The sequence below is a fragment of the Macaca mulatta genome, chromosome 5 (genome assembly GCF_049350105.2).
Source record: "Macaca mulatta isolate MMU2019108-1 chromosome 5, T2T-MMU8v2.0, whole genome shotgun sequence".
Taxonomy (NCBI): domain Eukaryota; kingdom Metazoa; phylum Chordata; class Mammalia; order Primates; family Cercopithecidae; genus Macaca; species Macaca mulatta.
In genome coordinates this window covers 38,496,380-38,519,327 of record NC_133410.1, presented here as the reverse complement: position 1 = coordinate 38,519,327, position 22,948 = coordinate 38,496,380, and the positions used below count along the sequence as shown (strand labels likewise).

Here is a 22,948-nt window from a genome sequence, read left to right as displayed (position 1 = left end):
AGACAGCAAAAGTAGATATTTTTGATAAGTTTGGCTGTGAAGAAGAAAGAAGTGGGAGGACTTCTAGCTAGAAGGACTAGAAGGGGAAATGACTTCTAGCTAGAATGGAAAGTGGGATTTAGGGGGAGGAGATATTTTTATGGTAGGAGATATTTAAAGCTTGCATTTTGCTAATGGGATAGGTCCTACCAGAAAGGGAGAGATTGAAGTTATACCAGCAGGAGAAGGAGAATCAATTGTAGTATGAGATTTCTGAGAAGGCAGGAGGGGAGTGGAAACATATACAATGTATGTATAAATTTAATTTTCAGTTTGCTTGGTATGTGTAAGTGCATGTAGAGATTAATAGTTCCCCTCATAAAGAGAGGGAGAGATGGTGTAGCCCTACCTGGAGTGGGGAGTGGGAAGGTCAGTCTTAAGGGGCTAATGGGTTTTATGGGAGCCTGCAGGAAGATGCCAGTCTTGCCTCCTGTACATGGGTATGAGAGACCAAACAAGTTCTGCTTGAGAGGACTTCAGGCAAAGTGGTGCCCTGAGGGGACAGCCAGGTTTCAGTGAAGGCAAGGCTATGGAGGGAATGTTGGAGAAGAGGTTGGGAATATTGAGGGTGGTTGGCTGCTCCTGGAGTAAGAGCTTAGACAAGTTCTAGAATAGAAGAGTTTTGGTAGGGAGGCTAGAAGTGCTAAGATTGGATAAGTAAAAAGATAATCAGAGCCATAGTGGGGATAATTTGGGAGATAATAGATATCTGGGATATGGGATATAGGGGCTTGCATGTACAATTTTTCCAGGGTTGTTTTGAGTTTGTTCAGAAGTAGTTAACTTCCTGTAGTGTTACAGTAGATCATTTCAATCCAAGAACCCCTTCAAGGGACCCTGAGATGTTAGTCAAACCTTTTCTTTCCAAACATATTCATAGCTGTTTCTTTTTGTCTTCCGAGAAAGATTCTTCACCTGAATGGTGAAGGATTGAACTTACATGGGGGTAGTCTTTGAATTTTGGTTGGCTGCTGCTTTTCAAGCCTGTTTTAAGTTTGTTAATCTCAATTCTCTGTTAAAAGAGTAATAAGTAACTTGGAATGTCATGTGTAATTTTTCTTTCATTTTGTTTCGTTGTATAATTTTATTGAACCATTGCAAAAATATATAACTATACATAGTTCCAATTAAGATTTAATGTCTTTTCCATCCAGCTCTCTTTGGCAAGTATCTCTTATTTTATATTACACATTATGAGAGTTATCTTTCCAATCCAGAGATAATATGATCTTGCCTTTAAGTTACTAGCAGGTTGCTAGATTTACTATCATAGAGTAATGAGCAGAGAGGAGGGCACGAGCTCACACTCGCTTAGCTTTTTAGAATCAAAACTTTCCCTTTTTAACAATAGCAAGAGTTGCCTGTTTTCTTCCTTTTTTCCTCTGAAACAGTAAATATTTTTGTTAAGCATTATAAGTTGCATTCAGTGGCCTTCAGATATGCCACACCACAATCCATTGGCAGACCATCAAACCCAACAGCAGTTTGTTCTTGTACAATCTATGAGTTCGGGCAGAACTCCCTTCAACTGACAGTTAAGATCCTTCTTAGCTCTTGCACGCAGGGATTGGGGAATTATACCTCGTTTCTGATCACTAATGTGATGAAAAGCATCAGAAGTGTATGAAAATGATAAGTGATTCTGATTTTAAAGTGCATTGTTTGGAAACATTGACAGAAACATCAAAATGATAGGAGTATGCCTGCTTCTATTAATTCTTGTTGGGAAAGTTCTTAAGAACAAGCAGTTTCCTGAATAGCAAGAGTTTCTATAGATGGATTGCATTTGGTTGTTTATTTACAGTTATGCAAGTTAACTAGTGGTTTAGATATGAAGAGGGCATAATGGAAAATAGTATGACTGGGTAATTTTAATAGCTTTGCTAACAGTGTTGGATGTATGTTTTTCACTGCTTGTTTTGTAAGTTTATTAAATGTTAGCCATATCAAAATTTCTTAGGATCTAATTTCAGGTGGTGCTTCTTTGCTGTAAATTTCCAGCAAACTTTCCATGCCAAGGTTATTTATGATGTGAAATGAGAAAAATCAACTTCCTGCAGTTTTGATGACAAATGTTTCTTTGGAAAGCTACCATGTAATTTCCTCTCTGCTTGAACATTTTGGTTTTTAGGGAGCTGAAAATTGCTTGGAAGGCCTTATATTTGTAATCACAGGCGTGCTGGAGTCTATTGAACGAGATGAGGCCAAATCTCTAATTGAACGTTATGGGGGAAAAGTAACAGGAAATGTCAGCAAGAAAACAAATTACCTTGTCATGGGTCGTGATAGTGGACAGTCCAAGAGTGATAAGGTGGGTACTGCTGTGTTCTCAACACCATGACACCTCCTGCCTGCCTTGGCACACTCTTGATGTGATTTGCCCTTTACTCAGAGTTAAATGAAGGAAAGAAATAGAAAAATAATTTCTTGCCTACATTATTTCTTCTCCACAGAAGTGTTATTGGCTCTGACACCAGGATTTTGGTTTTCCAATGGAAGGCATAGTTCCTGTTTACTTGATTTTTTTTTAGTGTATTTAAGTCTTTTTTTATTTTTGAAGATAGAAACAAATGCAGTTTTCTTTTTCTTCCAGTCCGAAGTATTCCTATGTATGCCACCGCATACAACATCTTAGGTTTTTTTAAAATTGGTGCTTTTAGAAAAAGAATCAGCGGCCTCCTGGGTAGGATTGTGTTTAGCTACAAACAACAGAATACCTGATTAACCGTGGCTTAAACAATCATCTGCTTATTTTTCCCCCAAGAATTCTGGAGGTATTGCTGGGATAGTTCAGCATCTAGTGATGTGGTTTCTCCCTTTGTCCTTATTGTGTTAGCTTTTGTCCTCATGAATGTTGCCTTGTGGTTGCAAGGTAGCTGCAGCTCGAGGCATTTAAGTTCTTATTCAAGGTAGGAAAAGGGAACAGTGGCAGGATGTCATAAGAGCTGTGACTGGCCTGACAAGAGTTCTCTCAGAAACACCTCTTATAGAATTTCACGTAAGTCTCATTGGCCAGAGCTGTCACCTGGTCACTCAGAGCTGTATGGGAGGTTGGGAAGAACCAAGACGTTTCTGGTTGCCTTAGACCAGTCATAATTCATCACTTGGAGAAGGACACATTGGAGTTCCATCAGCAGGGAAGAAGGTGGGGGAAATGTCTGCCATATGTATTCAATATGGGAGAAGGTATGAAGAGCTGGTCTTAGGCCCTAGTGGCATTGCCCCTTCCTAGGGGAGGAAAGGTAAAGCAGTCCACAAAAGTGTAATGGACCACTTCCTGTGCCAACCTGCTACGCTTAGGGAATGTATCTGTTATTTTCTTTCTTTTCAATGTTACCTTTTCAATGAATGTGCTATTTTTTGTTTTTCTTTTTTAATTCCAGTGTTATCTAATTTACAAATGTGGTTCTTCACCTACTAATAGGCCCTAGAATTTTTTTTTTTTTTAACAGAAAGGAATGGTAGGATGCAGTTTTGATGATCTGCGTTTTTAATCAACAGGCAGCAGCCTTGGGGACAAAAATTATTGATGAAGATGGCCTGTTGAATCTGATTCGAACTATGCCAGGCAAGAAATCCAAGTACGAAATAGCAGTTGAAACTGAGGTTTGTATAAAATGAATGTGATTTATTTAAGTTGGTGTATAGTAATTTTTTAATTTCATAGACTTATGTCTTGGGTAGATACAGGCTTGTTGGCTGAAAGGTTAACATTCCTGTCTACCACAAATGAACCACCTTAGTTCCTTTTGAGCTGGAGGACTCTGCTTTAAGATGTCTAGTTTGTTGTTTTTCCTTATCTTTGTCAGGGAATATGAGTAGAGAAAGGACAGTATATTGCGTATAACCTATCTACTTATCCAACTTTCCTAATTTTCTTCTTCTTATTATTATTATTACTAGTTTTTAATTTTTTGAGACAGAGTCTAGCTCTGTCCCTCAGGTTGGAGTGCAGTGGTGCGATCTCGGCTCACCGCAACTTCTGTCTCCTGGGTTCAAATGATTCTCCTGCCTCGGCCTCCTGAGTAGCTGGGACCTGCCACCACGCCCACTTATTTTTATATTTTTAATAGCAACGGAGTTTCACTATATTGGCCAGGCTGGTCTTGAACTCCTGACCTCAAGTGATTCTCCCACCTCAGCCTCCCAAAGTGCTGGGATTATAGGTGTGAGCCATTGTGCCCAGCCGTATTCTCACGTTGACTTTATGCAAAGGTTATTGTTTAGGAGTTCCTTAAAGGATATGTTAATAGGTATCAGCATGATAAATTTGTTTTCAATTAGAACTGTATTAGGATTTTTTAAGTTGTGCAGACACCTAGCCTGTATTAGCTTTTGCAAAAGGAAAAATGTTGGCTCACATAACTAAACTATGGGCAGGGAGGATCTGGTCTAGGAACTACTGGATCCACAGACTACAAAGCTTTGAGGACCCCTTCAGTTTCTGTCTCTCAGTTTCTCCTAGTTAGCCTCATTCATTCCCACTGTAGACCATCCAATTGTACACACAGGACACAGGATTTCCAGCATTCCAAGATTTTAATGTCCCCAGCTCTGTCACCTAAATGGCAAGATAGTCCACCCAGGTTATTCTGGTTAGAGAAATCTAGGGAATGATTTCGATTGCATAACCATAGCATAGTTATAAAAACCAGGAAATTAACATCGATGCCCTATTGTTAACTACTCTCTACATATTATTCGAACCTTACATTTTCCCCTGTAGTAGTTCTTCTGTTCCAGGCCCCACACTGCATTTAGTTGTGTCTTCTTAGTCTTCTCCAGTCGATGACATTTCTTCAGTCTTTCCTTGTCTTCTTACAACCTTGACACTTTTAAAATGAGTACTGGTCAGTTTTGTGGAATGTCTCTCAGTTTGGATCTGTGATGTTTTCTCATGATTAGATTGAGGTTATGCCTTTGTTTCTAAGAACACCATAGATGTGATCTTGTGTCCTCAGTGCATCCTTTCATAGGTACAGGATGTCAATATGTCTTATTATTAGTGAGGATAACCTTGATTATTTGGTTAAGATGATTCAGCATCCCACTGAAACTAGTGCTGGGTTTCTTCACTAGTAAAGTGACTATTTTTTCCTTTGTAATTGATAACTATCTTGGCAGGAGAGGGAGGTACTTTAAAACTATGCTTATATACTGCTTGTCCTTAAACATTCATCCACTAATTTTAGCATCTGCTGCTAAAGAGGCAATAATTTTTTTTTAAAATTGAGATATTACATACTATAAAATCCACCCTTACAAAGCATACACATCAGTGGTTTTTAGTATTTTAACAGAGTATGCAACCATCAGCACTGTGTATTTCCAGAACATTTTCATCACACCAAAAAGAAACCCTGTACCCATTAGCAGCCACTCATTCTATCCACCCCCGGCAATCACAGCTCTGCTTTGTCTCTATGGATTTTCCTGTTCCGGACATTTCATGTGTAAATGGAGACATTAGAATATATGGCATTTTGTGTCTGGCTTCTTTCAATTAGCATAGCGGTTTAAAGGTTGACCTGGGTTGTAGCATGTGTCAGTACTTCACTCCTTGTTATGGGTAAATAATATTTCATGGTATGGAGACACCCTATTTTGTTTCTTTTTCAGTCGATGGACATTTGGATTGTTTCCATCTTTTAGCTATAATATGGTTGTGAACAACATTTGTGTACAAGTTTTTGTAGAGGCATTAACTTTTAATTAGGAAACTTTGAAACAAAAATCTCAACACTATACCTTGTTTTTTCCAAACTAAAATTGGAGTACTTATTACTTCTAAAATCCAACATGTTCTCACTTTTAGAAATTGCGTTTGGTGGTTTCTGGTGTGTTTGTTAATTTTTATAGTTTAGAAGGTGGTGACTTCCACAAACAGGAAAGTCTGTCATGACAAGACCATCCCAGGCTGAATAGCCCACCTGGATATCTGATTGCTCTCTGTAGTACGTTTAGCAGGATAGAAATTCTGTATGTTTCATCAGGTTTCTTCTTTCCTCACTTTTCTGCTTTTTAAGATGAAGAAAGAGTCCAAACTGGAGAGAACACCCCAAAAAAATGTTCAAGGCAAAAGAAAAATTAGTCCATCTAAAAAGGAATCGGAATCTAAAAAGAGCAAGCCGACTTCCAAAAGGGACAGTTTGGCAAAGACAATAAAAAAGGAAACAGATGTGTTTTGGAGAGGCCTGGATTTCAAGGAGCAGGTGGCCGAGGAAACAAGTGGTGACAGCAAGGCTAGGAATTTGGCTGATGACAGCAGTGAAAACAAAGTGGAAAATTTGCTCTGGGTGGATAAATATAAGCCAACCTCACTCAAGACCATAATTGGACAGCAAGGTGACCAGAGCTGTGCCAACAAACTCCTACGCTGGCTCCGAAACTGGCACAAGAGTTCTTCTGAAGATAAAAAACACGGTGATTTTACAGCCTCACTCATTTTTGTGTGTGTGTATATCAACATGTGATTGCTCAGTGGCACATATATAAGAAAATCTAACGGTTCATTCATCTGTCAGCAAGCATTTACTAAGAGCTTGATCTGAACCCAGGTGCAGTACTAGACCCTGCTGGTGGTGTTGTGAACAAAACAGTCCCTCTCAGGAGTTCACAGGCAGTGGGGGAGGCTTATCTGAACCAGCAATTAAAATGTATTATGCCAAGTACTGCTAGAGGGGTAAGTCCAGGGTGCTGTGAGGATGAAGATGTGTGGTCAGGGCCTGGGTGTGTGTCCTCCCGTCCTGGAGGAAGGGATGGCTAAGCTAAGACTTGGAAACAAAGTAGGAGGTAGCTAGGCGAAGGGAGGGAGGGGTGAGTGTTGGGTAGGAAAGAGTATGTGTCCCAAGGTCTGAAGCCATGTGACAGTAAGACCCCTGAGTGGCAAGGGCACTAGGAGGAAAGGTGTGAATAAATAACGGAGGCATGCGTGCAGGGCAGTCAGCCTCAACTCCCGGTAGCAAGCACGATTTGCTCTGGCAGGCCTGATAGGCCTGTGCTTCTGTAGTTTCTGTCCTTGTTTGTGATGTATTTGTTGGGGAGAGTGAAAAGCTCCAGTATGTATTTAATGTCCACAGTATTTCTTAACGGAGGTTTGAGATCACAAATGTTTTAGTAGTGTTGTCAACATAGACCAGTGATGACTAGATGCCGATCACCGTTGCTGATGATGCCTGTTTATTTAAACAGATAATATATTGTAATGGTATAGGACTCAATTTAAGTTAAATCATTTTTTCATTCTGAAACTTAATAAAATCTCCCCTAAAAGAGAGACAGGCATTTCATGTGCCCAGAGAAGACTTTTTTTTTTTTTTTTTTTTTTTTGAGACGGAGTCTCGCTCTGTCGCCCAGGCTGGAGTGCAGTGGCGCGATCTTGGCTCACTGCAAGGTCCGCCTCCCAGGTTCACGCCATTCTCCTGCCTCAGCCTCCCGAGTAGCTGGGACTACAGGCGCCCACAACCGCGCCCGGCTAATTTTTTGTATTTTTAGTAGAGACGGAGTTTCACCGTGGTCTCGATCTCCTGACCTTGTGATCCGCCCGCCTCGGCCTCCCAAAGTGCTGGGATTACAGGCGTGAGCCACCGCGCCCGGCCGACTTTTTTTTTTTGAGACAGTCTCGCTCTATTGCCCAGGCTGGAGTGCAGTGGCGCGATCTAGGCTCACTGCAACCTCTGCCGCTTGGGTTCAGGAGGCTGAGTACCTGGGGCTACAGGTACACACCACCATGCCCGGCTAATTTTTTGTATTTTTAGTAGAGATGGGGTTTCACCATGCTGGCCAGGCTGGTCTCGAACCCCTGACCATGTGATCCACCCGCCTCTGCCTCCCCAAACGCTGAGATTATAGGCATGAGCCACCGTGCCTGGCCGAGAAGACTGTTTTAAAGCTTCAGGTGAACTGTAGTCCCTGTCTGCATGCCTGCTGGCAGTAGGTTTAAAACCATTGTCTCTGTCAGTTATTGAGTATGAGTTGAGCCTGATGTATGTGCCAGGTGCTCACGTGGTGAGGGGAGGAAGAGTGCTGGTCTAGTGTTGAGGGGCACAAGATAGTTGCAGACACAGCATCTTCAAGTCAGTTTTTTTTCTTGTGACCATGTAGCTACTATGCTTGTTAACATTTAGTGAAGCATGCATGGCTCTGTGCTCAGCCATTCGGTCCTCACAACATCCTTAGTAGCAACTTTACTGTTGTTCTCCTTGTCTAACAAAGGAGGAGGCAGTCACAGGGGCTAAGTTACTTTTAACTCACCGTGGCTGGTGAGAGGTGGCATGAGGATGGATGGAGTCGGGATCGAGCCCCGGCAGCGTGCTCCATGGCCTGTGCATTCACAGGGAAGGAAACTCATACAATTATTATTTCAAATCAAGAGTTTTAAAGTGAGTTAGTTTTAGTTTTTTATTTTGGGTGGAGGTGAGCTAGGAAGTAGAATTTCACTGAATGCTCTGGAAACTTGTTTATGTTTTGTAGAAAATATTCTGCAAATTTAGAACTAAACTGGAGGATGGCTGTCTATGCGAAGTTTAGGCACAACTATCCCTGCCATGCCTGAATTTCTGTTAGGTGATATAGGTTAACACTCTGGAACTTCTTTTTTCCTAGCAGCAAAGTTTGGTAAATTTTCCGGCAAAGATGATGGCTCTAGTTTTAAAGCAGCGTTGCTGTCAGGCCCTCCTGGTGTTGGCAAAACCACCACAGCTTCCCTGGTGTGTCAGGTGGGTACTTTGTCGCAGTGTGGTTGGACAGATAACCTCAAGTGGTCATGGCTAGGAGATAAAAGCGTGTACCCACATGTGTGCCTGTGTGTGTGTGTGTGTGTGGTGTCTATATATAAACTGTGTTTATTTGTCTAAAATAAAACCTTTAGAACCTGTTTTGGTTCTGGTGATGTTTGTAATTTTAATCCTTTTAAAATATTGGTAATTAAAGTACTAGGCAATACTTACCTATGAGCGAGGCAGCGTGCTCAGCACGTGGGTGTGTTATAGATAACAAAAACATGTATTCTAGACTCTGAAAGATGCAAATATCTTAATGCCCTTGAATAATTCTGTGTACTGAATAATTATCTGTACTGTCATCATCCACACGTGTGAAATGAAATAGGCTTAGGGAGGAGGGTGGAGGCCCAGGTTTCACCCACGTAGCGCGACTCAGGGTTCTACTCTTCAGCACTGTGTGGTCCTGCCTTTGTTCCTGTTGTCTCTGTTGCTGCTGAATCCCTGTAGACAACGGGAGAGCTTGACTTGCTTAGGCGCTAGAGCAGATCAGAGTTCACGTGTTGGTATCAGAATGATGAAATACCAGATTAGAAATTTATTGCTGGATTTCTCAATCCTCTGCTGCATAAGCTTGTGGTTTCTTTTGGTATTTGTTGTATGCATCTGCATAAAATTTAAATAAAATTTTATCTGTTTTCACTGTATTTATAAACATTAATGAAAAAGCAAAACAATATTTTTTCCCTAGTCCCTACAATTGTGAACACAACTCTTTTTCTCCCTTTATTATTATCATTATATTTTTTACAAATTGAGGCATAAACTGATCAGTTTTGGGAAATGAATCAGAATAACTTGAATTTTCCTGATTTCAGAGGAAAATTGTTTAGTGGGATAGTGTCGTGACAAAGAATGATTTAACTTTATCAATTATCTTAGGATTACTTTTTGGTATCTTATTTTATTTTTTTGTTTTGGGACACAGTTTTACTCTGCCGTCCAGGCTGGAGTGCAGTGGCACGATCTCGGTTCAGTGTAACTTCTGCCTCCCAGGTTCAAGTGATTCTCGTGCCTCAGCCTCCCGAGTAGCTGAGACTACAGGCACGCGCCACCACACCCAGCTAATTTTTTGTATTTGTAGTCGAGATGGGGTTTCACCATGTTGGCCAAGCTGGTCTCAAACTCCTAACAACAAGTGATCCATCTGCTTTGGCCTCCCAAAAGTGCTGGAATTGCAGGTGTGAGCCAATACACCTGGCTGGTATCTTATAATAGATTAATTCTGTGTCTGATACTGAATTGTTGGGATTATTATATTTAATTCTTTTTTTAGGACTCTAAGAAGTAAATTTAGTAAAATTGCTTGTTTGAATATACTCTTCCAGATTAGTGATTTGTCAGCTGAAGTTCTAAGACCAAATTTATTAGTATTTATATGTGTATGTTATATATATGTATATGATATTCTAAAAATGTCTAATATTGTAAGGCATACTATAGTTAATCTCATTGTCTGTTAGTATCATACTTTATATTTTTACCTATGGTTTTTCATGTGATGTTTGTACCTTCTGTCTTTCTTAACTGGCCTTTCTTGGCGGGGGTGGTGGAGGTAATTGGTATTGTGCCATCAGTGGTTTCCAATATTTTGATTAGGAATTGGGATACAGCTACGTGGAACTGAATGCAAGTGACACCCGGAGTAAGAGCAGTTTGAAGGCGATTGTTGCTGAGTCACTGAGCAATACCAGCATCAAAGGCTTTTATTCAAGTATGTGGCTTTTTGAACTGCTGTTGTTGTGATATAAGAAAAATATGTTCATTTCAATGTTCAGTAACCAGTATTGAACACAGGTTGTGTGCCAAACACCCTACTAAATTCTGGGGCTAACAAGAGAATAAGGAAGTCCTCTGACATCATTCTTATGGGGTAGTACTTACCCTTTCGTAGGTCTTAGAGGTTTCTGAGAATGTGATAAAAATGTGTACATGCACATTTTAATGCATTTTTCATATGATTTTAGAGGATTCACAGGTGAATCCTGTAAAGAGAGAAAATAAAAAAACTGTATGTAATACAGTGTGACTTACTACTTCATTACCTTATTAACCTCACTCTGTGTATGTATGTAATAAGGTATGTAATACACAGTGAGGTAATAAGGCCAGCAGATGAAGAAGTAATTATGCTTGGGGCATTGAGTAAAGGGGTGATAATTGTTTTGAAAGACCTCAAAGAATGAGAAATAAAACCATTTGGAGGTGGAAGAGGTCATTGCAGGCAAAGGTAGTAGAAGAGAAGACAGTGTGCAAATGCCCACTGTGTTTCAGGTTGTAGCTAGTGGTCCTCTATGGCCAAAGTTCATGGAAAATAAGATGCTCAAGTTAAGGACCGCACAGTGCCTGTTTAGAATCATCTATGGTGTGTTGTTTTGTCACCTGAATTCTTGGTGCCTTCACATTGTTCAAAAGAATTTGCTCAGGAAATGTCACTCTTAGACATGGCTGTTGGGAGGGTAGATTGGTACTACTCTGGAGAGCAGTCCGGCAGTATTTCTCAAATTACACATACCCGTTAGCCCAGAAATTCCAGTTGCTGGAATTTAGCTATTACTTTACTTATATATGTGCAAACTGGCATATATATGCCATATAGATAAGGATAGTCATTTAGTATGACATAATAGAAAAAAGCTTGGAAGCATCCTGTATATTTCATTAATGGTGATTAAGTAAAGTGCGGTACAAGTGTAGGATGGAATGTTAAATTGCCTTAAAAAATGAAGTGTTCTATATCTATAGATAAAGAATGAATCACCAAAATACATAAAATGACAAAACTGGCTGGGCATGTTGGCTCACGCCTGTAATACCAGCACTTTAGGAGGCCGAGGCGGATGGATCACCTGAGGTCAGGAGTTCGAGACCAGCCTGGTCAACATGGTGAAAACCCATCTCTACTAAAAATACAGAAATTAGCCGGGTGTGTTGGCGTGCACCTGTCATCTCAGCTACTCGGGAGGCTGAGGCAAGATAATCGCTTGAACCCGGGAGGCAGAGGTTGCAGTGAGCCAATATCGCGTTATTGCACTCCAGCTTGGGCAACGAGCGGAACTCCATCTCAAAAAAAGAAAAAAAAAATCCTCAGTTGTATATTTTTATGCACATATGTGTAGAATATCTCTTAAAGGACGTGTAAGAGACTATTGTTTGTCTCTAGGAAGGGAATTGGGGTCTTCAGGGGAAGGGGTGGCAGGGAGAGTTTCTCTTTGCTGCATATTCTTTTTTTTTCTTTAGCAACACTCTGTAGCCCAGTGCTGCATATTCTTGTAGCTTTTGAAGTTTAATATCTGTTACATAATTTTCTACAGAGCAGCAGTTTTTGAGCAATTGTTATTTTGTTTTTGTCTCATCCCATTGCTCCTCAACCTGGGTCAGATGGAGCAGCCTCTTCAGTAAGCACGAAACATGCTCTCATCATGGATGAAGTAGATGGCATGGCAGGCAATGAGGATAGGGGAGGAATTCAGGTAATTCAAGTGCTGTATTTTTGCAGTTTCACTATTGATAATTTAGATTTTTAAAACATTGTCATTCTCTCATGGCAGTCAAGGCATGTTGCTGAGGAGATTTTTAGAACCAAAATTACCTTGTGTGATATTTGTCATTTTAAAAATAATTATTTTTGTGTTGCTAACTTGCCTTTCAGGAATTAATTGGCCTGATAAAACATACTAAAATTCCCATTATTTGTATGTGCAATGATAGAAATCATCCCAAGATTCGCTCTCTGGTTCATTATTGTTTTGATCTTCGTTTTCAAAGACCTCGGGTTGAACAGATTAAGGTATGATGATTGAAATTTTTTTCCCATCACACTAGCCTATTTATTTAAGGGTCAATTTTTAAAAACCTGATAAATATTTTTAAAATATCTGATTATATGAGTTAAAATCATTGAGGACTCCTCCCTTGTCAATTTCAGGGTGCTATGATGTCTATTGCATTTAAAGAAGGTTTAAAGATTCCCCCTCCAGCAATGAATGAAATAATTTTGGGAGCCAATCAAGATATCAGACAGGTAAATTAAATATATATTATGTAACAGTTGTTGATTATTTTTAGGTAATGCTTTCAATCTTGTAGGGGTGGGGAGCAACAGGATTTTCCTAACTTGACGTTGTCTTATTTGTGATTCTTTTAGGTTTTACATAATCTGAGTATGTGGTGTGCACGAAGTAAAGCATTAACCTATGACCAGGCCAAAGCTGATTCTCACAGAGCCAAAAAGGATATCAAAATGGTAAAATAAATTTCCATGTCTTAGTTACTTTCTTAAGCCAAAACACTTCTTGTTCTGTAGGTAGCTTGATAGAAATAGTTATTATAGTTCCTTGATATGCCTGTGGAATCCAGGGATATATAGTAAGAAGTACAGACAGCTGCTAAAAGTGTTTCTAATTCAAATGAATTTTTTCTCAAAGATTGTCAGTGTCTATTATAAATTTTGAGAAAGGGATAAATTTTAAATTATACTCATGCTTCAGCAATTATAAAATGGCTTTTCCAGAGTTCCTTATGTTTGACTTTCATGTTTGGAGTGGTTTTGCACTGTTCAGAATAATCCATGTCAAATGGTTTAGTTTAATGACCTCTAACTAGAGGTATGTGTCAGTTACCTCTGTGTTGTATTTTACCTAGTTGCTAATCAGAATTTATAGTTAGAGCAATGATTAAGCAGGTTCTAAAAAAGTTAATACACTTTCTTATTTATTTAAATTTTCAAAATTTTTGGTAGAGACAAGGTCTTGCTATGTTTCCCCGACTGGTCTTGAATTCCTGGCCTCAAGCGATCCTCCTGCTGTGGCCCCCAAGGTGCTGGGATTACAGGTGTGACCCACCACGTCTGGCCTATATGCTTTATTTTTTAGAGCAGTTTAGGCTCAGGAGTTTGAGACCAGCCTGGCCAACATGGTGATCCACACCCGGCCTATGGATTCAAAATTGAGTGGAAGGTACAGAGAGTTCTCATATACTTCGTGTCCCCCTCACACGCACAGCCTCTCCCACTGCCAGCGTCCTCTACCACAGTGGTATATCTGTTATAATCGATGAACCTACAGTGATACCTCATTATCACCCAGAGTCCATAGTTTACATTAGCATTCCCTCTTGGTGGTGTACATTGTATGGTTTTGACAAATGTATAATGACATGTATTCACCATTATAGTATCATACAGAATAGTTTCACTGTCCTGAAAATCCTCTGTGCTCTACCTGTTCATTCTTCCTTTCCTCTCTCCTCCCTACAACCCCTGGCAACCACTGATCCTTTTACTGTGTCTATAGTTTTGCCTTTTCCAGAATGTGGTATAGTTGGAATCATGTAGTAGGTGGACTTTTCCAATTGGCTTCTTCCACTTAGTAGTAGCATAGAAGGTTCTTCCATGACTTTTTTTTTTTTTTTTTGAGTCGGAGTCTCTCTTTGTCACCCAGGCTGGAGTACAATGGTGTGATCTTGGCTCACTGTAGCCTCCGCCTCCCGGGTTCATGTGATTCTCTTGTCTCAGGCTCCTGAGTAGCTGGGATTACAGGCACCTGCCACCACACCTGGCCAATTTTTTATTTTTAGTAGAGACGAGGTTTTACTACGTTGGCCAGGCTGGTCTCGAACTCCTGACCTCAAGTGATCTGCCCACCTCAGCCTCCCAAAGTGCTGGGATTACAGGGGTGAGCCACCATGCCCAGCCCCCCCATGTCTTCTCATGGCTTGATAGCTCACTTCTTTTTATTGTTGAATAATATTACATTTTGTGAATGTACCACAGTTAAATTGTTTATTCACTTACTAAAAGGACATCTTGGTTGCTCCCAGCTTTTGGTAATTATAAATAAAACTGCTCATAAACATCCATGTGCAGGTTTTTGTGTGAACGTAGTTTTTAATTTACTTGGGTGAATACCAAGAAGCGTGGTTGCTGGATCGTATGGTAAGAGTATGTTTAATTTTGTAAGAAACTACCAAACGGTACAGTTTTGCATTCCCACCAGCAATGAATGGAGTTCCTCTTGTTCCGTATCCTCGTTAGCATTTGGTGATGTTAATGTTTTGAATTTTGGCCATTCTAATAGGTGTGTCCCTCTTTTTTTTCAGGGCCCATTTGATGTTGCCCGGAAGGTGTTTGCAGCTGGAGAGGAGACTGCTCACATGTCACTTATGGACAAGTCAGATCTCTTTTTTCATGATTATTCAATAGCACCCCTCTTTGTCCAGGAAAATTACATACATGTGAAGCCTGTAGCAGCAGGGTGAGTGTCCAGAGCTGGTGAGAGGCATGGTTAATATCCTCCCAGCACCGTGAAGGAGGGACCTGAGGTGTGGAGAGTGAGATAATCCAGACTGATTCTTTCCTGCAGGGGCGACATGAAAAAGCACTTGATGCTTTTAAGCAGAGCAGCAGACAGCATATGTGATGGTGACTTAGTGGACAGCCAGATCCGGAGTAAGCAAAACTGGAGTCTTCTGCCTACGCAGGTGAGCAGAGAGCTCTCCCTAAAGTGCAGACTCTGCTTTACTGAAAAGAGAACTAAATAGCTTTTAGCTCCTGTACTTATTTTATTTTGTTTACTTTATTTTTGAGATCGAGTCTTGCTCTGTCGCCAGGCTGGAGTACAGTGGTGCGATCCTGGCTCACTGCAAGCTCTGCCTCCCGGGTTCAAGAGATTCTCCTGCCTCAGCCTCCTGAGTAGCTGGGACTACAGGTGCCCGCCACCATACCCAGCTAATCCTGTAGTTATTTTAAATACCAGATAAATGTTATGGCTCTTGTGGCAAAAATACAGTCTATTACAGATTATAATACTCTGTGGTAACTATTGTCTGTTTCTTAATCTGGCCTCTTTTCTTTTCTTTTCTTTTCTTTTCTTTTCTTTTCTTTTCTTTTCTTTTCTTTTCTTTCCTCCCTCCCTCCCTCCCTCCCTCCCTTCTTTCTTTCTCTTTCTTTCTTTCTTTCTTTCTTTCTTTCTTTCTTTCTTTCTTTCTTTCTTTCTTTCTTTCTTTCTTTTCTTCCTTTCTTCCTTTCTTCCTTTCTTCCTTTCTTTCTTTTTCTTTCTTTCTTTCTCTTCTTTCTCTTCTTTCTCTTCTTTCTTTTCCTTTTTTTTTTTTGAGACAGAGTCTCGCTCTGTTGCCCAGGCTGGAGTGCAGGGGTGCGATCTCAGTTCACTACAAGCTCCACCTCCTGGGTTCATGCCATTCTTGTGCTTCAGCCTCCTGAGGAGCTGAGACTACAGGCGCCTGCCGCCATGCTCAGCTAATTTTTTGTATTTTTGGTATCGACGGGGTTTCACCGTGTTAGCCAGGATGGTCTCGATCTCCTGACCTTGTGATCTGCCTGCCTCGACCTCCCAAAGTGCTGGGATTACAGGCATGAGCCACTGCGCTCAGCCCAATCTGGCCTTATTTATCTATATTTCAAAAAATTTTAATGTAAATGGATACATAGAAATAGGAATGTTAGATTTTGGTTGTAAGATGTGAATCAGAAGTTTTATTTGCTGCGTTTTAACTTAAGAATCCTTGTTTTTTTATTTTTGGTCACTCTTGGCTCTCCCAGGTGGTCACTGAGTAGCGGCTCCTAGAAGCAGTGCAGCTAGGGCAGGCCAGCAGCCGCATCTCTGAGGCATTCATTCAGATTTTCGTCTTCCTTGCTAAAAAAGCAGTTTTATATTGGGTACTGTATTTAGGTTGAGATCTTTAACTCAAAACAGAATTTGGTAGACATTTGTAATTAAGAGAGTTATTTGTTCTTTTTGACTTTTGTATAGTTATACAGGATTATTGGCCTGAGTAATAAAATAAGCAAGACACTTCCAGAAGGCCTAATGCTTTTCTTGATTCTACCCACACATTGCTTGAAAACAAGAAACAAAATTTCATTCTGGAGACACAGAACTTTTTATTTTTATTTTTGAGACAAGGTCTCACTCTGTCACCTAGACTGCAGTGCAGTGGTGTGATCACGGCTCACTGCAGCCCTGACCTCCTGGGCTCAAGCAATCCTCCCGCCTCAGCCCTGCAAGTAGCTGGGACTATAGGTATGCGCCACCATGCCAGCTAATTTTTGTTATTTTTGTTGAGGCGGGGTTTCACCATGTTGGCCGGACTGGTCTTGAACTCCTGGGCGCAAGTTGTCTGCCCATCACCCAAAGTGCTGGGGTTACTGGCATGAGCCACTGCACCTGGCCCAAAATATTTTCTTTTATATTTTATGTGTTTAGTTTTGTTTACTTAATAATTGTACCTCAAAGGCATAATGTTTTAACACAGGAAAACCTTAATGTACAAAAATACTTCCAAAAGTGTTCTGATAACAAAAAGAGAAAATCTCCAGGTCTAGCAGCAGGAGAATGATGATGATGAATTCTCTTGAGGAAGTATTTATAGCCTTTAAAACTATTTGCAAAGATTGTCTAATAGGAAAAAGTGCTTGTGAGGGAATTACTAGAATAAGTAGTATACAAAATTTATGTAGACTATAATTCCAGTCTTTAAGAAAGTGAACACACTAGACATAGAAGACATCTAAGGATACATTTTTAAAAAACTTTTCTCAAGTGCCAGTTTAATGGACTCTAATCATTCGTCTTTCTATGCTTTAATCTGCCTATGCTGTCAATCATTTATGTTAAAGACCATCATATCCCTCTTAAGTAATTATTTGCTGTGACGTTGTGAGGTAACTGGTCTGTTGAGATTAGTTGCTTGAGGAGGCTGAGTTGGCGAGATGATCTCCCTGTGAGCCATAACACCTAGGATCAAGGTGTGTACCACAGTCTGTTGTTTTCTTTGGGAGAAGTTTCCCGTACCAACAGATCAGAGTTAGAGAAAGCATCTGACTGGCCCGTAGGTAGGTATTTGGGACAGTGTTGCTTTATCTTCCATAGACTGTTCGGAAGCCAATGACTGTTAAGGAAGTAACTTTGTACCGAACATAAATTCTGGACTGCAATTGATTTTTTTCAGGCCATTTATGCCAGTGTTCTTCCTGGAGAGTTGATGAGAGGGTTCATGACCCAGTTTCCCACCTTCCCGAGCTGGCTGGGGAAGCACTCGTCTACAGGCAAACACGATCGTATTGTTCAGGACCTGGCCTTGCATATGAGTCTCAGGTAGGTGGGATTACTCTGTTTCGGGTATTTTATCGATTTGATGTATTTGGCCTTTATCCAGTAACAATCATGTGAGTCAAAAGATTTGTGTTTTAGTTTTTATTTTATTGCTAACTAGATGAATGATCCTGGATAAGTTCCTTATATTTTATGGGCTGAGTTTTATCATGTATAATCAGTATAACTCTTGTTTTACCACTTAAAAGGATACTTTGGAGAATAAAATGGTAGATGTCATAATTTAAAATTTTAAAGACTACAGAAGTCTGAGATGGCACTGTTATTGTTATTATGTCTATTACTAGTGGGAATAGCTTCCCAGCTTCAGAATAATTAATTGGAAAATAATTGAACTATTTAAAGAAACAAACTGTTTTTTACCAATTTTCTCTAGTAGTAAACTGACCTAGTCATGTGGGATTGGAAATAACAGTTTAGCATGCAACAGGAGGAGGCTGCTCACATCACTGAAAACGAACGTGCTTGAAAAAGTTTAAGGAAGTTCAAAAATACTTGCATTTGGTACAATTTTGTTGAACTTTAGAAACTTGGAAAATGTGCGTACACATAAATATTATGGATTCTTCTTCTTTTTTGAGACAGGGTCACACTCTGTCACCCAGGCTGGAATGCAGTAGTGTGATCTCTGCATTATAGTGAATTCACAATTTGTAAAGTAAATTAAGACCTCCCTACTTTTTAACCCTGATCAAGTCACTGAACTTTTTTGTAGGTCTGTTTCTCTTCTTTAAAAAATGCAAGTGTGATCTTATTATTGGTTCGTAACCTTTTTGGGGGTCATAGGTGCTTTTGAGATTTTTATTCCCCCGACAATGCATAGATCCACAAAGAAAACACTTTTGGGGAATTACAGATTCCTGAGGTTAAGAACCCTTGCTTTAGGTACCCTAAATGGTATCTTTGACTTTTCTATGAGTCTACTAGAAAATGATGATACTGTAAACATTGTAGGAGAACAATTTTGGAAATGGTTTCATGATTTTTGGGGGTACTGTGGTTCAGGGACCCACACTACTTCCTTTAAGTACTAGCGTGCTTAATTATGGAAGACAATGTAGAGGAAATGGATGAAATTGAAATAGGAGAGTGTTAAAAACTCTTTGTCTAGGTAATAGTTGCGAGGGTGAGTCTAGATTTCTGATCAGGAGAAAAGCTGTGGCTTCTTGTGGTTCACACATTCAGTTCCTTGAAGGCAGGAGCAGGACCCATAGATAATTTGTAAAGAATCATTTCTTTCTGCTTCTGATGCTGGTTCTGATACCAACAGCTTTTGAGGTTGCTTGTTTAAAATATGTATACAGACTGGGCGCAGTGGCTTACGTCTGTAATCCCAGCACTTTGGGAGGCCAAGGCGGGCGGATCGCCTGTCAGGAGTTTGAGACCAGCCTGGGTAACATGGTGAAACCCTGTCTCTACTAAAAATACAAAAAAAAGTAGCTGGTTGTGGTAGCGGGCGCCTGTAATCCCAGCTACTCGGGAGGCTAAAGGCAGGAGAGCCTCCTGAACCTAGAAGGCGGAGGTTGCAGTGAGCTGAAATTGTGCCACTGCACTCCAGCCTGGGCAACCAGAGCAAGACTTTGTCTGAAAATAAATAAATAAATAAATAAATAAATAAATAAAAATATGTATGCATATAATTGCCTGGTTTGAAGATAGAGGCAGCTGGGTTGGAAAGATTTAGGATGGTGGCATTTGAAATATTGTTTTGTTCAGTAGCTTTCTGTCTTTAAGAAGTGACAACATTTAAGAGAGAAAGAAAGTCATTTTATGATAACATTCTAGTTCTTAGCAGACCAGAGACTGTTTCCCTAAACCTTCCTCTGGCCAGTGTGGATCACTTTTTGATTTTGTGGGAACACTCTGCAATTTTCTTAGATTTGGGGAAAACCCAGTTCTAGAACTGAAGATTTCAGAGTAGCAGTATTAGGAAATGTGAGGGAAACATTCATATATGATTTTGTATGTTATAATCAGAGACCAAAAGGTGTTACACACATTCACACACTTGAGATAGGGAATTTCATTGCCTTCTACTGATGCTTTTAATATTTTGGAACTTGGAACGAGTCATATTTATGAACACAAAGAAACATTCTGTTGCCTGGGCCTTAAGAGTAGGGTAGAGTCCACATTTGTTTTTCAGTCACTGATGTGGGTAAGTAGAAAACTTCTTTTGGGCATGTGATGTGTACCCATTACCCTCATGCTGTGGTGCTGGCCTTTCCAAACTACACCAGCTGGCTGTCATATAGTACGCGTTCCATTCAGCATTATTGAAATCGGATTGAACTCTGCCTGATTAACTCAGTGCTGGTATGCACAGTATGACTTAAGTTGATACTTTGCTGTTGACTATGTCTTTTTTGTTGTGGTTTCAGAACTTACTCCAGCAAAAGGACTGTAAACATGGATTATCTGTCACATCTAAGGGATGCACTTGTACAGCCCTTGACCTTACAAGGAGTCGACGGGGTACAGGATGTTGTTGCACTTATGGACACATATTATTTGATGAAAGAAGACTTTGAGAATATCATGGAAATTAGCAGCTGGGGTGGCAAACCTAGTCCCTTTTCAAAGCTGGATCCCAAGGTAAATCATGTCACTCACTGGTTCTCCATCACTTTCTAATACCAGGTTTGTACTGACAGTACTTCAGAGGTGTTTTAGATGCTTTATAAAAAGATTTACTTCTTTTTCCCCTTAAATGCTTGTTGCTTATTATGACCTATATTTTCCATAGATACTATTTGAATGCAGTATTAAGAGTAGACTTCTGGACTTGACTTTACAATTTGTATTTTTATATTTGCTTTATGCTCAGTGGAAAAACAAGAAGTGAAATTTGAGGAGCAAATATAAATATATTCTTTATAAAGGGTGAGAGGATGAGCCTAGGGAATTAAAAGTTGAGCTGTGAGCTCTGGTGGTAATGGGTCGTAAAAATAAAATGTGTTTATTGGCTGAGGATTTGTATAAATTTTCTTTTTCTTAGTCTACCTAATCTGTGGATTCAGCATTTATTCCAGTTGGATAATCTTCCCTGTAATAATATATCCCCGCTTTTCTTATAATGAGCACAAAAAAACTAAAGTGATACATCATGAATATGTAACATCCAGTACCCAACTCTTGCACCTGTGTAATGAATGCATTTAGAAGACTCAGTCTCTCTAGTTTGCCCTCTCCAGAATTTTGACCCGACTTTATGGTTATCAGTAAATTCTCACAGCAGACATCCATTGTTAGAATTCATGGACTAATTCAGGAATTATGATTAGAAGCTTGAAGGTAAGACTTTCAAGTTTCGTAGTATTTTGAAGTAACTACTATTATTATGGAAAAGGTATCTCGTGTTTTGTGGAAATTAAAGGCCAACTTATATTTTTGATGAGCTCCCCTCACTTTTTCTTTTTTCTTTTTCTTTTTTTTTTTTGGAGGCAGTCTCACTCGTTTGCCCAAGCTGAAGGGCAGTGGTACGATCTCGGCTCACTGCAACCTCCACCTCTCAGGTTCAAGCGATTCTCCTGCCTCAGCCTCCCAAGTAGCTGGGATTACAGGTGTGCTCCATCACGCCTGGCTAAGTTTTGTATTTTTAGTAGAGACAGGGTTTACCCGTGTTGGCCAGGCTGGTCTCGAACTCCTGGCCTTATGTGATCTGCCTGCTTTGGCCTTGCGAAGTGCTGGGATTACAGGCATGAGCCACCGCACCCAGCCAAGCCCCTTTTTGATTTACTGATTCACTGACTAACTTTGCTTACTACTTTGTAGAAATGTGGAGAATGCTGAATAGGTAAACATGTTGACTTGAAGTGACCTTTTGTTTGTTTGTTTGCCTAAAGTTCCCAAATCCTTTTTTTATTAGACAGAATCTCACTCTGTCACCCAACTTGGAGCGCAATGGCGCGATCTCAGCTCACTGCAACCTCCACCTCCTGGGTTCAAGAATCTCATGGAGAGGTGTGAGCCCGCCCGGCCTTGAGTCTTTTTTGTCATGGGCTCTGTTAAGAATGTTATGAAAAATACGGAACTTATCCATAGAAAAATGCACATACTTAGATTTACATGTATATACATAAATACTTTGCAAACAGTTGCAAGGGGGCCTCAGGGTCTCTTTAGGCTTCCAGAGTTTAAAATAATTGTTTGGGACTTATATTTTTAAAAAATCCGTCTACTCCTTTCATGTAGGTGAAAGCAGCCTTCACAAGAGCTTACAATAAGGAAGCCCACCTTACTCCATATTCACTTCAAGCTATAAAGGCATCTAGACACAGCACAAGCCCATCCCTGGATTCGGAATACAATGAAGAGTTAAATGAAGATGACTCTCAATCTGATGAGAAAGACCAAGATGCTATAGAAACTGATGCCATGATCAAGGTAGTACTTTAAGCCACCGACAGGAGAACCTCAAAATAGATGATCTTTCCTTGCCTGGTGAATAATAGGGCCTTTTCAGCACATGGCAGAATAAATTGAAAATACTTCTAAGTTTTTTTGTTCATCATGGTTGAGGGTGGAGAAGGTAGAGATTTCATTTTTATAAACAGTTTCTTATAGTAGTCGAAGAGCCAAATGGCAAGAAAACAGGACATGATTTTGATGGCCATATGTTCTGTTAGAAAAAGTACCATTTTTATTTATCTGGCCATTGGTATATGCTTTCAAGAAAAATGTTGTTAACAAAACAGTTTCTTCTGTTGTGTATGTTTTGCTATAGCCACTAAACTGCTTTGTAGAAGTTTCTCAGAGCAAAATATTCTTGTCTTTTGATGGGAAAGATGAAAGCCAACTGTGGTATCAGCCTGCTGTTTACAGCTGGTTGAGCCAAGGAACCTCGTCCGATCCTCCTCTGTCCTTTGCTGGGTGTGGGTGCTGCTTGCCTTTCATTTGTTTTCTATATGCAGGAGTAGGAATAGTGGCCTTCTTCACTGTGGCTCATGTAGACCCTAAGGGGTGGTCTCCCTCTCTCCCTCTCTTCTGCTTTCACAA

General features: G+C 40.1%; 1 protein-coding gene across 8 annotated transcripts in view; it reads left to right on the top strand.

Annotated features, from left to right (window-relative positions):
• RFC1 (replication factor C subunit 1) overlaps positions 1-22,948 on the top strand; it is a 78,285-nt gene that overhangs the window by 53,539 nt on the left and 1,798 nt on the right. For 2 of the 8 annotated variants that reach the window (XM_015138210.3, XM_078003231.1), the window contains exons 11-24: positions 2,171-2,350; positions 3,541-3,645; positions 6,066-6,462; positions 8,647-8,756; positions 10,419-10,533; positions 12,201-12,292; positions 12,472-12,609; positions 12,748-12,843; positions 12,967-13,065; positions 14,919-15,073; positions 15,182-15,299; positions 17,787-17,932; positions 20,332-20,545; positions 22,145-22,336. In XM_015138210.3, coding sequence (XP_014993696.2) covers positions 2,171-2,350; positions 3,541-3,645; positions 6,066-6,462; positions 8,647-8,756; positions 10,419-10,533; positions 12,201-12,292; positions 12,472-12,609; positions 12,748-12,843; positions 12,967-13,065; positions 14,919-15,073; positions 15,182-15,299; positions 17,787-17,932; positions 20,332-20,545; positions 22,145-22,336 — 2,157 coding nt within the window. Of the gene's footprint in view, positions 1-2,170; positions 2,355-3,540; positions 3,646-6,065; positions 6,463-8,643; positions 8,757-10,418; positions 10,534-12,200; positions 12,293-12,471; positions 12,610-12,747; positions 12,844-12,966; positions 13,066-14,918; positions 15,074-15,181; positions 15,300-17,786; positions 17,933-20,331; positions 20,546-22,144; positions 22,337-22,948 lie in introns of all 8 variants that reach the window. The other 6 variants (XM_001091287.5, XM_078003228.1, XM_078003234.1 and 3 more) reach the window with 3 other exon arrangements.